Source organism: Eutrigla gurnardus, assembly GCF_963514095.1.
Source record: "Eutrigla gurnardus genome assembly, chromosome: 22".
In the NCBI taxonomy this organism is placed as follows: Eukaryota; Metazoa; Chordata; class Actinopteri; order Perciformes; family Triglidae; genus Eutrigla; species Eutrigla gurnardus.
In genome coordinates this window covers 2040798-2056491 of record NC_139933.1, presented here as the reverse complement: position 1 = coordinate 2056491, position 15694 = coordinate 2040798, and the positions used below count along the sequence as shown (strand labels likewise).

At 45.4% G+C, this 15694-nt stretch overlaps 2 protein-coding genes across 2 annotated transcripts in view; both read right to left on the bottom strand.

Annotated features, from left to right (window-relative positions):
* Window positions 1-1249, bottom strand: part of uts2r (urotensin 2 receptor) — a 36020-nt gene extending 34771 nt beyond the window's left edge. Inside the window, exon 1 of the mRNA XM_084002029.1 lies at window positions 753-1249. The gene's annotated coding sequence lies outside the window, so the exon portion shown is untranslated. The remainder of the gene's footprint in view (window positions 1-752) is intronic.
* A 12776-nt stretch (window positions 1250-14025) lies between these two features.
* Window positions 14026-15694, bottom strand: part of cacna1g (calcium channel, voltage-dependent, T type, alpha 1G subunit) — a 148838-nt gene continuing 147169 nt past the window's right edge. Inside the window, 1 exon segment of the mRNA XM_084002159.1 lies at window positions 14026-15520. Coding sequence (XP_083858285.1) covers window positions 14636-15520 — 885 coding nt within the window. The 3' untranslated portion in view covers window positions 14026-14635.

Here is a 15694-nt window from a genome sequence, read left to right as displayed (position 1 = left end):
ACTTACACAAATGGGGGCTGTCATAGTCAAAGAAACTATACTGCACCATTGTATTCCTTTCATAATCTCCTTTTGGAACAGAGGAAGTCATTAGGGAAGGCTGTTATGAACAAAGAAATTTCAAGGCAAAGCTTCTTTTGATGCTCCATCTTTACGAGTCATTTGTTTAATCTGACTGCTTGCCATCGAAAGGAGAATTTAAATCCCGTGGCACAGGAAGCGGCTCTGAAAATAGCTTGTTTAATGATTTTTTTATTCCTAGTAATGCGAGTTATGTCCTTGTGAGAGTACACAAGTCCTCAGATGGGAACTGTCTGGAGTACATTTGAACAGGAACTCCACAGTCTGTAAAGGGTTAGGATTTTGATCGCTGCTTACTGATAAAATGTGCAAATTGCAACACTGATGACGAAAATTCATCCTCGCTGTCTGAGACCATGCAGGCAAAATTATGCAAGCTTTGTGACGCTCCAGCCCTGGTGTGTATGCGAGCTTTGAGGTTTCCCTTTGTGCAGTCTGATTCCAAAATGTTAGGATTGGGACAGACATAATTGAGGGAGTAGTCTTCCCCTGGGTCGTATGCTCTCCCAAAAGCACCAGGGTCAGAGATAACACACTTATTATTGCATTTCAGTCCACATGCAGAGAGCTCTGCCAAGCACAGCAGCCCTTCCTGGAAGACTGTAAATGTACCTTTAAGGGAATTAACATCAGGGCATGCAAGTACATTAGAATATATGCAAACGTCTTACCTGAACTGCCTTCCAGGAGAGAAGGGTTCAACACTCAGCCATGCCTCGTCTCATTTGGATCCACCAAACTTTGCACACAAGGATTACTCCAGAAAAGTCTTTGAGAAGGTGAAACACAAAGCAGGTGGAGCAAAAAATAAACAGGGAATGAAGAGGCTGTATCCAGCTGGCTCGACGGGGGTGAATGAGCCTAAATGTACAATGAAAATCCTCCCATTGAAGGCGAGTCTCTCAACAGCAAACAATCCAACGTGTCTGGATTCAAAAAAGAAAGGTGCGCTGGTACCTTAAAAGTTCCTTTGCAATCCTTTTTGTGGCATCCAATCACTGTCCGCTCTGACATCGGCAACGGGGGGGGTTTGATTTAGAAGAAGAAAAAAAAACAAGAGCCAAGAGAACATCAATGAAATGATGATGAGAAGTGAGGATCACATAAAAGCTACAGCTGGTTACGGAGAATCCCCCCTTGGACTGAGAGCGAGAGAGAGAGAGAGAGAGAGAGAGAGAGAGAGAGAGAGAGAGAGAGAGAGAGAGAGCAAGGGAGGGGGAGAGAGAGACAGGAGACACTCTCGCTCAGAAGCCCAAAGAGGGAGGGAGAAGACGTCGGGCAACAGAGAGGTATGGAGGCGATGTGTTCTGCTACCTCTCTCTCTCTCTCTCTCTCTAACTAACCTCTGTGCCATTTGTTTCCATGCAATGGAGGGGGGGGGGGGGGGGGGGGGGGGGGGGGCGTATGCTACAAGCTGATATGCAGCGCTGGGACTCGAGCTGACACATCGTATAAATCCCCGGCTGGAGCGACAGCCTGCCCGGTTCCAGCCCGGTGTTCCCGGTAGATGCGTTACTTCCTGACGGATCGCGTCGGGGTCAATGTCACCGACGACGACCACTGCAGCAATTCACCTCAGCAGCGTCATCAAATATCATCTGCTGCAGTGGAGCCCAGCCAAGCTAAACAACCTGTGTGGCCCTGCTCTAATGCTACATAAGAGAAAATACACACAAAAACAAACTTTACTACACGGTATAGATCGTGGATGAATAGGGGACTCACATATTTTGCCAGAGGCTAGTAACGTGGACGAGCTGCGGCTGGATGGGTTTTGTTTTTTTAATATCCCTTGGGCTCTTTGCGGGCACCCCTTGTCACCAATATCACTGATGCTTGGTAGAAGGCTGACATGTGGTGTTCTGGGTGGTTTGTGGCAAATTTGTTGAGGTTTCCTTTAGAAATACAGCTGTTTATGAGCTTTTTACTTTTGTTAGATGCCTGAAAGAAGGTCACATTTTGTTCTACACATTAAATATATCAGTAACTCCTGACTTTTGAAGCTTTTTTGTGTCTTAATACACGTCGAGCTCGACTTTGCTGATGTGAAGTCGTTAGCTTTTTCTTCCAGCGATTGCGTTTATCTTGATAAAAGTTGATTTCTTTTGGGAAGATTATCTTAACAAAACATGTAAGTATAATGAACTTGGCACAAAGCTTATTTTTGTAATAATCCAGAAATTACTCATTTTAAGACCCCTTTGTCTGGCGAGCCTTTTTCACCGTTCAGGTTCCAATAACAGCAAGTTTAAATCTGCAGACGGGGAAGTGGCCGCCGTGTGGTTCCTTCCTGAAATGACAGGTCTTCACATCTATTATTTCATATCCATGATCCTAATTTTATGTTACCGTGGGAAACGGACATCGCCATTATTTCCCAGTGGGCAGTTTGGAGTTACAATCAGTTCTTTTTTCTTTCTTTTTTTACATGACAGCCAGAAACAACAAACAATCTGTCTGTATTGTTTTTTTTTTAATCACCACTGGAAAATTAATGATTAGCTGTTATGGAGGCTAATACTGTGTGTGTGTGTGTGTGTGTGTGTGTGGAATGCAGTTGGACTTTATTAGGGGTTGTCCATGAGATGACATCACAGCAGGGGTTGCATTGCTCCTCTATGGTGTGTATGTGTGTGTGTTTAAAGGTCATCCTCATAAAATCTGAGACTTTCTGTCGAGCAGCTTTTAAAACCAGCGGCCGAATATCTGCTGCTCACAGTCAACGATGCTGTCTGATGTCTGTCACCTCATTAGCCATCACACACACACACACACACACACACACACACACACACACACACACACACACACACACACACACACACGGATGAAGAAAAGAAACGGAAGGAAAGCCATAATGCAGAACAGTATCCCCACCACTGTGTGTGTGTGTGTGTGTGTGTGTGTGTGCAGGTGTTAGCGTGTCAATCCTCTTTTAACATACTAAATGCCAGACCAGTTGCTAAGGGCCGACTGCATCAATCACCTGCTGCATAAAAAAATATCACACTTTAAGCCTGTAAATATCAATTTGACTGAATGCATGAATGAATCTTCAAAGTCAGTGTGTGTGTGTGTGTGTGTGTGTGTGTGTGTGTGTGTGTGTGTGTGTGTGTGTGTGTCTGTAATGACAGGTGTGTGCACGGCTCTGTCGTGCCATTTGAAGTTGGACGAGGGGACAACATGCATTATGCATCCTCATTCCGAAGTGATGAACACTGCTGCTGCTGCTCTCCATTGTTCTGCAGATAAAAGGAGGGCGTTTGTCATCGTGCATCGTGCAATAATGGTGGGGGGGGGGACAAAATGTTCAAAACGAACATACATTAAAAAATGATATAACTTTACAGCCACGGTACAACAACATCCCAGAAATGAAAGCAAGGACAACTTGAACATCGAGAAGATCAAACATTTATCCGTTTTACATTAAACTATGTCACGTTACTGACGATAAAGTCTTCCGTTTCACTATGACCTCAAAGGTCTTGTGTGTGAGGATTTGGCGGCATCTAGTGGTGAAGTTGCAGGTTGCAACCAAGTGAAACTTCTCCCGTGTGATGACGCAAAAACACCACAATACAAATGGTCTTATTTTCAGGTGATTTTACAATAAAGACATGCTTAATTATAATATATAACTATGAGTCAGGGAGTAAGAAGTTATATTCTGAGAAAAGAATCAGATGACGGTCGTACATTTACAAGAAATATTATTTAGGGTTAATATTTAAGATTAAAATGGCAAATTTACAACATAAAACTCACAAATATGAGAGAAATATGTGAATATTGGAGCTGCCCGGCCAGTCCGTCTGCAATCTGAAATGTGTTCCTTAAGTAGTGCGGATGACCTCTGACCCAGCTGAAGGTTATTGATTTTTTTATGTAACATAAATACATACTAACATGATAGAAGTGGAACAGAGGAACGTTCCCGTTACGCCAGCACAGCAAACACACTGCGTTACCATGGTTACACACTCACTCAACTCCACATATTTACAGAATAGATTGCAAAAGTGATTGGTTGTGGTTGAATTTTGACCTTTTTTTCCTTAAATTTACAACCTCAGAGAGAATATATATGTGTGTGTGTGTGTGTGTATGTGTGTGTCATTATTCAGACTATGTAATCCCTTCTCTCTCCATATAAATGGTGTGTTGAGGAACACAAAGAAAAAGGTACGAAAGAATCCTTAAATGGCAGCGTGCAGTGTAACAACTTGGAAGTTGAATGTGATGGACCACGTGTGGAACCACCTTTACTTACAGTTATTATTAGAATGATAGAAAAAGACTCATTTTTACAGAAAGACTTCATCTTTCTTTTTCTACTCTGGTTTGAACTTCAGGACAAATTGCCATTTTATTTTAGCCAAACAAGGCTTTCTTCCAACGAAGCCGACTGCGTCGTTAATGGATCTGACTTTCGGCCCTTTGGAAGCGTTTTTCCTGCACACACACACACACACACACACACACACACACACACACACACACACACACACACACACACACACACACACACACACACACACAGAGCCAAGAGTTATGCAAAGTGTGCGTTTGCCAGTAGGCACAGCCGTCACAGTTCATTCATTCTGCTGACAGACCATCAGTCTCATACAGATGTGTGTCTGCCTTTTCTCCCAACACACTCCTCAAAAACACTTCTGTGAACTCACCGGAGTGTGTGTGTCTGTGTGTGTGTCTGTGTGTGTGTGTGTGTGTGTGTGCAGGTCATTCCTCCAGGATTTGAGTCACAGAACGTTCATTCTCTGTGGTTTTCGAGTCACATCTCAAACAGCGGAGCCTCCGTGGACGGGGAAAGTCATAATACAGATGCAGATGGATTCATTGTTTTCTCCTCTTCTATATGTCCTTTCTCACCCGCCTGCATCCCATAATACCAGCACAGATCCAGAGAGGGATCTATACAGAAAGAAGCACCTGGTGCTCATATTTCTATTAGAGCGTGAAACAATCTGTGCAGTCTGGCTTCAGAGATCAAGAATGAGACGAGCTTATAAATGCTGAAACACATCTCATCTGTAATGCCACAACACCTTTCATATCCATTACTGTGTTTTTTAAAAATGGATTAGTCTTTAGAAGGAAAAAGGAGCCACAGGGGGGTGAGTTACAAATCCATTTTCTTGATCCGCCGGTCTGCCTTGATCCTTTTTGTAGCGACGTCTGAAATATAAAGTGAAAGAAATGTCCTTTTTTCGGGTGATTTCATGCAGAAATATAAAACTCAAAGACTTACTTAAATATGGAAATAAATAAAGTTGAAACCAAATGCATCATGATAGAAATGGTGCCTTGGTTGAGCTGGACCGTCACTCATTAGATTACAAAACCAGCCGGATTTACAAGGAACAGTGATGTCATCCAGTAGGAGTCCGTACAAGGTCCGTTCACACTGAACCGTGGTCTATAGGCGACCTTGTCCGGGGCTCCCGTGACCTTCAAAAAGGCTCCACATGTATTACCAATGTGGTGATAACACTGACGTGGTTTCTCTGCTCGTCCAATGTCCTGGTGTTTTCTGGAGCGAGGCGGTCCAGCGTAGCAGCCGGACTCCGACTCTGCCAGAGAACCAAATCCACTTGCAGATCCCTCTCAGCCTTCCAGGGCCTCTAATGCAGCCAGGATCGTCTCCTGTTGGCACATCTGATGAGAAGCCTGGCCTCCAACGTCCTGATCCTCTTGAAGAAGCTTCAGAAATCACTAAAGCTTCCAGCAGCATCGCCATGACCCGGCTGTGCCTCCGTCACCGTTTCTGCAGAACCGCCATCCGTGCTGCTCTCAGACCTGCACACATACTGCAGAAAAGCTGGAGAAGCAGGATTATTTCTCTACCACGGCATATTAGGAACATAAAAATAAAATCAGAGCCGAGAGAGGGGGGGGCAAAAGTTTATAAAATTGCAAATTTGCGAGTTTATAAATATATATAGCCGATAAATAAACAAGTTGCTTGGTTCCCGCTAACAGTGGATGTTTGCCGTTGCTATGACAACAAGTGAAAGCTACCGCTAGCATTTTAGCCCAACAATAAATAAACACCCATAAAATGATAATTTGACCTTAACGAGGCGTTGTTATGTGATGGATTATAAACTCTCAAATTTGCATCTTTTTCTCTCAGAATATTGCCCCCTTGTATTTTCTATTTTCTATTATTATAGAATATTATTTCTATTCTATTTCTAGTTGTGTAAAAACACATCCTCGATCTATTGCTGTTCAACAAATCGGTAACGGAGTGATGTTTTTCAGATTCTGTAAGTGTTCACAGCCTCATTTACAGGAAATTCCGATGTTTCCCCAGTAATCCAGCATCAGTAAAACCTCCAGGTGTGTGAAGCCGACGTGCCGTTACGCAACAGAACACCGCTGCAAACCAAAGTATACGACGGCCACGGCGGCTCACATAAATCGCCGTTGGTTCTGCTTATGTCAGCAGAAACTGGTGTGTGCACAGAGAGTTTAGTGATTTGTCTGCTCTCTCTCTCTGTGGCTTCTTTACGGCGGATGTTTGCATCGCTAGCCTTGACCTTGGGGGGTTTTCTCCGCGGTAGTTTTGTACAGTTACGAGAACAATCTCATGACTTTCCTGTCACTTCGACTACGTGATCGCTGCTCTGGCACGGATCCTCCGGAGCGCATCAGGCTGCATCCCACCGGAGGAATCTCATCTTCCACGGCTCTGCACAGAGCAAATACAGCGGGAGACGTTTGCATTTCTATACGCCGGATGTCTTCATGCTTTCTGCTTTGTCCGAATGAACGATGCATTGTGTGCTGGTTTGCCTCAGAGGCGAAACAGCACCGTACTTTCTCACAGCCTTTATCGTTTATTCTTCCCTGGCGGGGAACGCCAGCGTTCTCCTGCATGATGCTCGCTGGCTTGGAACATGCATTGTTTGGAAGTGAGGCATTGACTAATATCCTGCTCTGCCCTTGACCCTAACAGCAAAAGCTCTTAAAGGGGCGGAGCCTATATGAAATGAAACATTCATAACGTAATGTAACTCTAGGGTTATGAATATATGAATATCGGGCGCCGCCTGTTAAGGTTCGGCCTTCACTGGCTCCCTTAGATGTCTGAAGAATAACCTTTTTGTTTTAGATCTCATCTCAATTTATAACCGAGGTGGGACCGAGGTGGAGCCAGGTGGGATCCCACACAACCGCTGGGCATGAATCACAGTTCAGTGCTGCATATGCATGCATGGAATAATCTCAATAGTGATGGACTCATAAACTCAATGAACCTGGAGTTACGGTAACTACTGTTTGAACCATAAATATACATTTTATTTCCCATTGAAGTTACTCATAAATTGCTTCTTTGCCCATTTTGGATGCATTTTAAATGATATTTTTTAATCCTTTGCATTAAAAGAGAGAGAAAAATTTGAAGTGTGTAAGTTCTGCACGTCCATACAAAGATTCTTTGAGTTGACGTTGGTGGAACAAGGAGTCGCAGCAGCAGCAGGCGGCCTGCAGGGATCCGTCGTTCTGGACCCCGGACTTTCACTACTAATGAGAGAGAGAGAGAGAGAGAGAGAGAGAGAGAGAGAGAGAGAGAGAGAGAGAGAGAGAGATCATTGATTTCTGTCTATCAGGGTGAGATTACATGAAATGCTGCTGTTTTCTGGCTTCGACTGCAGACAGACGAGACCACAGACTCACAGCACTCTGGGTAAAACCACCAGCTAGAGACAAGCCTCCCGGTGTGTGTGTGTGTGTGTGTGTGTGTGTGTGTGTGTGTGTGTGTGTGTGTGTGTGTTTGCTATAGTTCTTTCCTGTTAAGGGCTCTCCTGCTGTCTTTCTTACATCCCCACACGGACGTCCGGAAGGTGAACGGGGGAGAGATGGAAGAACGGGTTCTTTGTGGTGAAAGTTTTTCTTCTGGAAGAATAAACCCGACCTGGTCAGCATCTCTGTCTCATAACAAAGAATATCTGTCTGCATCACTTCATCTGACTGTTGGTTATAAAAGACTTGAACAAAAACTGGAGGGAAAGAAAGTGAAATCTGAAAATACCGATGACTCAAATTGAAGGTTTTGAAGAACTTGAGAAAGTCCTCCAGTATCGCTCCTCTGGTGCTTCATTCTATACCTTAAACCATTATTTCTATCAAGGGCACTAAACTCTCACATCGCCTGTCTCTCTCTCTCTGCAGCAACCTTGACGACGGTCTCTACGGTAACCGTCAACAGGGGATACACGGTAAAGATGGATGACACATCACCTCCACCGCTGATATCGTTTTAATTCATTTGGAGGTCTGGGATCAGTGAAATGCTGCTGTAGAAGAACCGGTTCCAGCACCTGCTCCTCGTTGTTATCCTCCTTCCCTCCGACCCTCCGGCTGATTGTCTTTAACTCCGTATCGCTCCCCAGCCAGTTACATGCTGCCTGGCAGCTGGTTGGGACTTTTTACCATTCCCCTCCTTGGCTTTATTGTTGCCTTGTTTTGTCAGACTGATAAAAAGGATTTTTGAAGCTGCTTCTTGAGCTGGTGCTTCTGGCTTCGGTGATTTGCAGCGAAGCGTCAGAAAACATGAGTTGCTGTGTGTGTGGAAGGAAGAAGCATTAAAAACACAATTAAAGAGACACAAATAGAAGACTGTAGCATTTTTTCAGGGCAAGTGTCTGCCACCCGCTGAGCTTCTGTTGATGCTTCATTTGACTGTTGAGGAATCTAAAATAACATAAAGCTGAATGATGCTCCCAACTTAAGACAGTCGGAGAAACAAAAGCCAAACTAAATCATAGTAGACCCACATCTCAGAGCCAGACTTACAAACAACACACGTTTGGATTCAGTCAGAAACCCAAGTGTAGCCTCTGCTTGCATGTATTTTATATTCCATTTTAAATACGTAATGTTCTCCTTTTGACTGGAGCGTTACAAAATCACTTGTCCTGCGACCCCAAAACAACACCTTTATATGATTTATGCACAATAAATCATATAATCCAAATGCCAGCATGCAGTTGTTGCTCTGCGTAGATGACCCGGGGAGATGACGTTCCCTTTGTTGAAAAACCCTTCAGGACGGCTGAACCTGTTTGGTGGAGATCACATCAGGACGCTCCTCCTCGCATACTGATTTACTGGAAATGAGACATTTATTTTCAGGCGTGTCGTCGTGGAGAGGAGTTTGTAAAGGCCACAAGCTTTTCACTATTTAAAGTCAGATTTCCTGGGTTCTATCTTATTTTTGATGTCACTTATCCGCTGTATGTGTTTCCTTTGCAGCACCTGAGTCAAAATATAGTGTCGAAAAAAGTATAAATGTCGGAAAAAGCATTAAAAAAAGTCATGGATTAGTGTAATTTCCCTCTGAAACAATGAATATGTCTTTGCCTTTGCAGATCTATAACACAGGTCATGAGACTAATTAGGATATATTAACCCGAGGTTGTGGAAATGCATATCTCTGGAGATATTAAGGATAAATACTTTGTATTTTCAGTTCATTTCTGCATTGCAAATCCAAAATAAAGACCTTGAACAATCTAAAGAAGAAGCAGGACAGCTAAACATATATAATAATATCACTCATTTGATTAATATCTCGTCTATGAGTTCTTCAACAGAAACGCTGAGCATCAACTAAACTCAATTTGTGTTTTTTTTTTCTGAGAAAATATCGCATCATCCTCTCATGACCTTATTTTCTGTTTGTAATGAGTGACAGCGATTGTATGAATGCAGCAGAGTCGTATAATTACTAAACCAGGGAGTGTGAAGGTTCTTGGCAACGGCAGCGATGTGTTTGCATCCCCATCTTTGACTGATTTCGCGTTCTGGCGGAGGAATGATCATCTCGTACGTCTAGTCCGAGTCTTTGGTCTCAGGCAGGTGGACTGATGAGGATGAGAATCCTGATTCCTTCATAATTGGGTTCTCAGTAGTCATTTTAATTACGGAGGAAATTCTGCTGCACAGGGGTTTGACATTTCATTATGCAAAAACCTTTATGAGTGTGTGTGTGTGTGTGTGTGTTATTAAATTAAATCATTTCATTATGAGGAGAAAGTTATTCTTATCACACCAGCACAGGGTTTTCACAAAGGTGGGTTTGGTTGAATTAGAACCACAGAACTAGAGTTTACTTACTTTAGTGCTCTGTTATTATTTTTCTGTTATAAAAAATATATTATGTAAAAAAGTCAAGCATAGTAAGCACAGTCTGTTTATAATCTGTACTGCATTTGATCCAGGTCTATCAGGTCTATCAGCTCTATCAGGTCTGTGCAGGTCTATCAGGTCTATCAGCTCTATCAGGTCTATCAGGTCTATCAGGTCTGTGCAGGTCTATCAGGTCTATCAGGTCTATCAGGTCTGTGCAGGTCTATCAGGTCTATCAGGTCTGTGCAGGTCTATCAGGTCTATCAGCTCTATCAGGTCTACCAGGTCTGAAGCAGACAAAGGACCCTGCGGTGAGTAGAGTCCCTGAAACAGAGTCGAGGCTGAGCCTGCTGGTGATTTTAATCTTCTATTACTGTGACTTAATGACTTTCCTTTGTTGGTTGCTGTTGGTTTAATTGGAGCTTAGAAACCCCGTCCAGTGAAAGGTTACCCCCCCCCCCCCCCCCCCCCCCCCGTCCAGTGAAAGGTTACCCCCATGCCCCCCCCCCGTCCTAACCCTTACACTGTATTTAGTTCTGATGAATCCACAATCTGTCTCCAGAGTCAGAATTTCACTCCATAACATGTATTTGATCCATAACAACTTCTTCTCCTGTTAAATCAGAATTAAGATGACTGAGGGGGAAAGGGGGCGGAGTCACAGGTGAGACACAAAAGTAAGTTCAACAGGAAATAATAGGAAACAGCTTCAATACACAGACGTCATTATTGTACTTAATCCTTTCCCTCAACACACTTTAGTGCTTCATCTGCCCACAATCCTCCAGGAGGACTGGATCTGGTCCTTGTGGACTCAACAGTGTGGTTTCTGGTACTGGGTGGTGGAAGGAGGACTGGATCTGGTCCATGTGGACTCAACAGTGTGGTTTCTGGTCCTTGTGGACTCAACAGTGTGGTTTCTGGTACTCGGTAGTGGAAGGAGGACCGGATGTGGTCCGTGTGGACTCAACAGTGTGGTTTCTGGTCCTTGTGGACTCAACAGTGTGGTTTCTGGTACTCGGTAGTGGAAGGAGGACCGGATGTGGTCCGTGTGGACCTAATAGTGTGGTTTCTGGTACTCGGTGGTGGAAGGAGGACCGGATGTGGTCCATGTGGACTCAACAGTGTGGTTTCTGGTACTCGGTGGTAGGAGCAGGACCGGATTTGGTCCTTGTGGACTCAACAGCGTGGTTTCTGGGACTCGGTGGTGGAAGGAGGACCGGATCTGGTCCATGTGGACTCAACAGTGTGGTTTCTGGTCCTTGTGGACTCAACAGTGTGGTTTCTGGTACTCGGTAGTGGAAGGAGGACCGGATGTGGTCCGTGTGGACCTAATAGTGTGGTTTCTGGTACTCGGTGGTGGAAGGAGGACCGGATGTGGTCCGTGTGGACTCAACAGTGTGGTTTCTGGGACTCGGTGGTGGAAGGAGGACCGGATGTGGTCCGTGTGGACTCAACCCGAGCCTTCTAAACCCGTTCCTCCACCACGGACTGGGCTGAGAGTGGGCTGGGTGTTGGAGCGTATCGGCTGTGGGGGTCTCATGTGCGCTGGTCTGGAATGGCTCCAGAGGGGAGATTTATTAGCCAAAATGATGGACTAGTGTTTCTAGTCCTCTTGGATCCCGCTAACACACTCACCTCAGACTCTCATCATTTCTTTTCCCATTCCCTGTTTCCACTCGGCGGCTCATATACGTGAAAAAGGGGTTTGGAGTTCAAAGACATCACAAACAGGACTTCCCTGCCTGTGAAAGGAGCGGGTGCTCTCTGTAACGAGGCCATAAGTCTGCAGGGGACTCTGAAGGACTAGCAGGGTCCGCTCGCCTCCTTCGTCATCGATGAGTGCTCTCCGCTGGAATTACACCGCTCTCTTCCTCGCTCCCTCGTGTGCAATACCTTCCCTACTTATCTCCCGAAAACACAAAGCCTGAGTCAGATCCCTCCGGCTGGCTGAGGTACAGTCCAGATGAATTCCCTGTCAAGCAGCGAGTCGGTCCATGTGGTCTATGTGGTCCATGTAGACCACGTGGTCCATGTGGTCCTTTAACATTTCCACAAATGGAGTGGTAATCATCCCCTCATTAAATCAGCTGTCATCTGTGCTTCGAGTGGTTTTCTTCCTTATTAACTGTGAGCTTGTAAACAGATGCATGTTCTCCTTTAAGTACTCCTTAAAATGTCATGAAATGAAGTACCTCGACTCTGAAAGATTGCTTTAAATCCTGCACCCTTTATTCATGGGAAGTCAGCGAGGATAGATGGTTTTTCTCTGATATTTCCCCCTCTCTCGGCTCTGTGTTTTTTTTTTTTGGGGGGGGGCCCTAAAACGCCGTCGTACCTCAGATTACAGCGTTTTGAACATTTTAAGTGTTAAAAACATTCAGAAAGTTTTCCACATGAACACTCAGATGAAAGATTCAGACGTCGTTCAAACGTTAGAAAAGTTGTAATTGACCGATTTGCTGCAGAAGCGACATTTATCTTTTTATTTAAAAATAAAGAAATACATATAAATCATTACAGCCTCAACTAAAGTCAACTAAAGTCTTCTAAAGTGACGGGATCTTTGGGCAAACACGGTCCGATTAAAGGAAAGTATGGACAGATCAGATAAAGAGAAGGAAGCTGTAATCATTCAGAACTAAAACCAAAATGATAGTGTTTCTTGTATTCCAGCCTTCTCAGACGCCCTGCTGTCAGCCGTGAAACGTAGAAATCAGAATATAAGACAGAACATAAGACAGGTGAGAGAGAAAGCAGTGAGGATGGAAGAGAAGGTGAACAGAAGTGAATTTAAGGAGAGAGAGGAGGAACATGCAGGAGAATCTCTCACAGCGATGGAATTGTGTTCGAAATTGGGTTTTTGCTGAACTGTGTCAGACAATTTATTGAGTTTATTCAAGGAAAGTAAGAGACTTTTTTTGATTTCGCCCTTTGGATTGGTCACGTTGAGAGATTTCCACTTAAAAAAAGTTAGAATTTTAAATTTAAAGCGATTGAAACTTCTCTAAAGGAACCGTGAGAACGCCGAACATCGGGAAGGAATCATCATCTCTATCTGTATATAAATGCTTATTATGAGAACTCATACTGCTCATTAGAAGCAGACATGACAACATGTAATAATGTTTAAGTGCGTTTGGGTTCGTGTTGCCATGTTTCCTGCGTCTCCACCTCATTTATATTCCGTCCTTTGTGCTAAAATCAGACTCGTCTGCTCATGTGTGTCACAATAAACCGTTGGCTGCGAAGTCAGAGTTCAGAGTGCAGCCGGTGTTACATCGTTATCAGTCAGACAGTCTGCGAGAAGTGAGGCAGATGCTTTCGCTGGAGGAGAAGAAAGTGCACGAACATCCCATGAGACCTTTTAGTTTTGACACTGATGTGAAACGTAGCCACAGCTCTTTAAAAGGATTTATCTCGACCAATCAGAGAGCAGACTTACCTTTGTTCCGTATAAGGGAGACTCAGCCGGTCACATCCGCAGCAGCTGGGAAGGTTTTTCTTTAGTGGACTACATTTACCTTCAGCACTGACCTTGACGTGCATTTTCACTGCTTTCACTGCTCCTATAAAGCAAAACAGCTCTAGAATCAGTTCTTTATGTAATATCTATTGTCCGACCAATCAAACACCACGCTCTCATGAGTGTGCTTAAAAATCCAAACTCAGTTTAATGACTTGTTGTTATTTTATATATATATATATATATATATATATATATATATATATATATATATATATATTTATATATTTATATATATTTATATATTATTCCTACAAATACATGGTTTTCAGCACTTTGAAAACGTTCACTTTCCTCAGTAAACCAAGAAAGCTAGAAATATTCTACACTGAAAAAAAGACAAAGACAAACCATTTCGACAAAAAAAACAAATAAAAAAATCACAAAAAAAAGACACTCGAATGAAAAAAACGAACAAAAAAAACAACATCCTGTACAAACACTATGGCCCAATAATTTAAGAAAATAGTGTCTCTAAAACGTTCATATTGCTTTGTAGCTCCCACTGACCGGGCAAAGCCCTCTGGAACACCACGCAGTTCAGATGGCGGCCACCAGGGGGTCACCGAGGTCACCCAGGTGCTGATGTCACTCCAGAGGCTTTGCAGCGGTGGCATGCAGCAGAAGAGTCATGTGATCTCTTCTTCTCTGGTGGTTTTGGCAGTAACGATACAAAGACAAGGGGATCACTACTGCACTGATCACTGTCGTACCTTCATGACTCTACAGCATTATCACTACAACTATCACCAGCACAGATACACTGGTGCATCGTGTGTGTGTGTGTGAAGGGCTCGTCCAGCTGTGTGTGTGTGTGTGTGTGTGTGTGTGTGTGTGTGTGTGTGTTGCAGGGTCAGTGATCAGTGCTCAGAGCTCGTCTTCTCTGGGAAGAGTCAGTAGCTTTGGGTTGGTGTTGGGCTTGGGCGAGCCCCCGTCCGGGCCCGACGCCTCCCCGGCTCCCAGCTCCAAGGAGTCCCTGGAGTCGCTGGAGGGCGCCCTCCTCCTCAGGCAGGTGTCCCGGCTCGGCAGAGGAGGGGGCAGCCCCCCCAGGCCCAGGCCTCCCAGCCCAGCCAGGTCCGGGTACAGGCCGGACTCCAGTCTGTCGGGGGGGTCCACGGAGATGCAGGGCGGACTCATCTTCTTCTTGCGTCGGGGCGAGGGCAGCGAGGTCTGAGCGGGGTTCTGGTTCTGGATCTGCAGGCTGTCGGCCCGCGACACGAAGCCCGAGGAGGTGGAGGCGCTGGTGCTCAGCTGGGGGCTGGACTCCTCCGAGGAGCCCGCCTCCACCGAGTGACACCGCAGGTCGTCCAACCAGGAGTACGGGCGGGGGCGGGGCATGGGGGCGTGGCCCTGCGTGTCCACGCTGTGGAACCTCTTCAGCTGCCTCAGACACGGGCCGCGGCTCTCCTGCCCCGTGATGTCATCGCCACCGCCGGCCAGCACCGCGTGGGTTAGGAGGGACACCTCCTGGTCCACCGAGGCCTCCTCCTGGTGGAGCCGCCTGCAGCCGAGAGGCGAGGAGGAGGGCGAGGAGGAGGACGGGGAGTAGGAGGCGAGGCAGTGCTGGTCGTGATGCTGGGTGTGCACACTGCTGGGGCGCGAGGGTTTGGGGGAGGAGCCTGGCGTGGTGGGGACCAGGCAGAGGGAGCAGGGGGAGGGAGGGAGGCCCAGAGGGGCCACATTCACAAGTCCTTCATTGCTCGCCCCTCCCTCTGAACACAGGGCCTCCTGAGAATCAGTCGACACGGCAACCTGGAAGATGGGGGGGGGGGTGGAGGTCAATGTGTGGTGGAGGGATGGGGGGAGATGGAGGAGAACGGGGGATCGGGGGGAGATGAGAGGGGGAGACTCGTTGTTAGTGTGAGGTGATGAGGATGAGAAGCAGTAGTTTAGGTCAAAGTTCACAATCTGGCCAGCACATTTCCC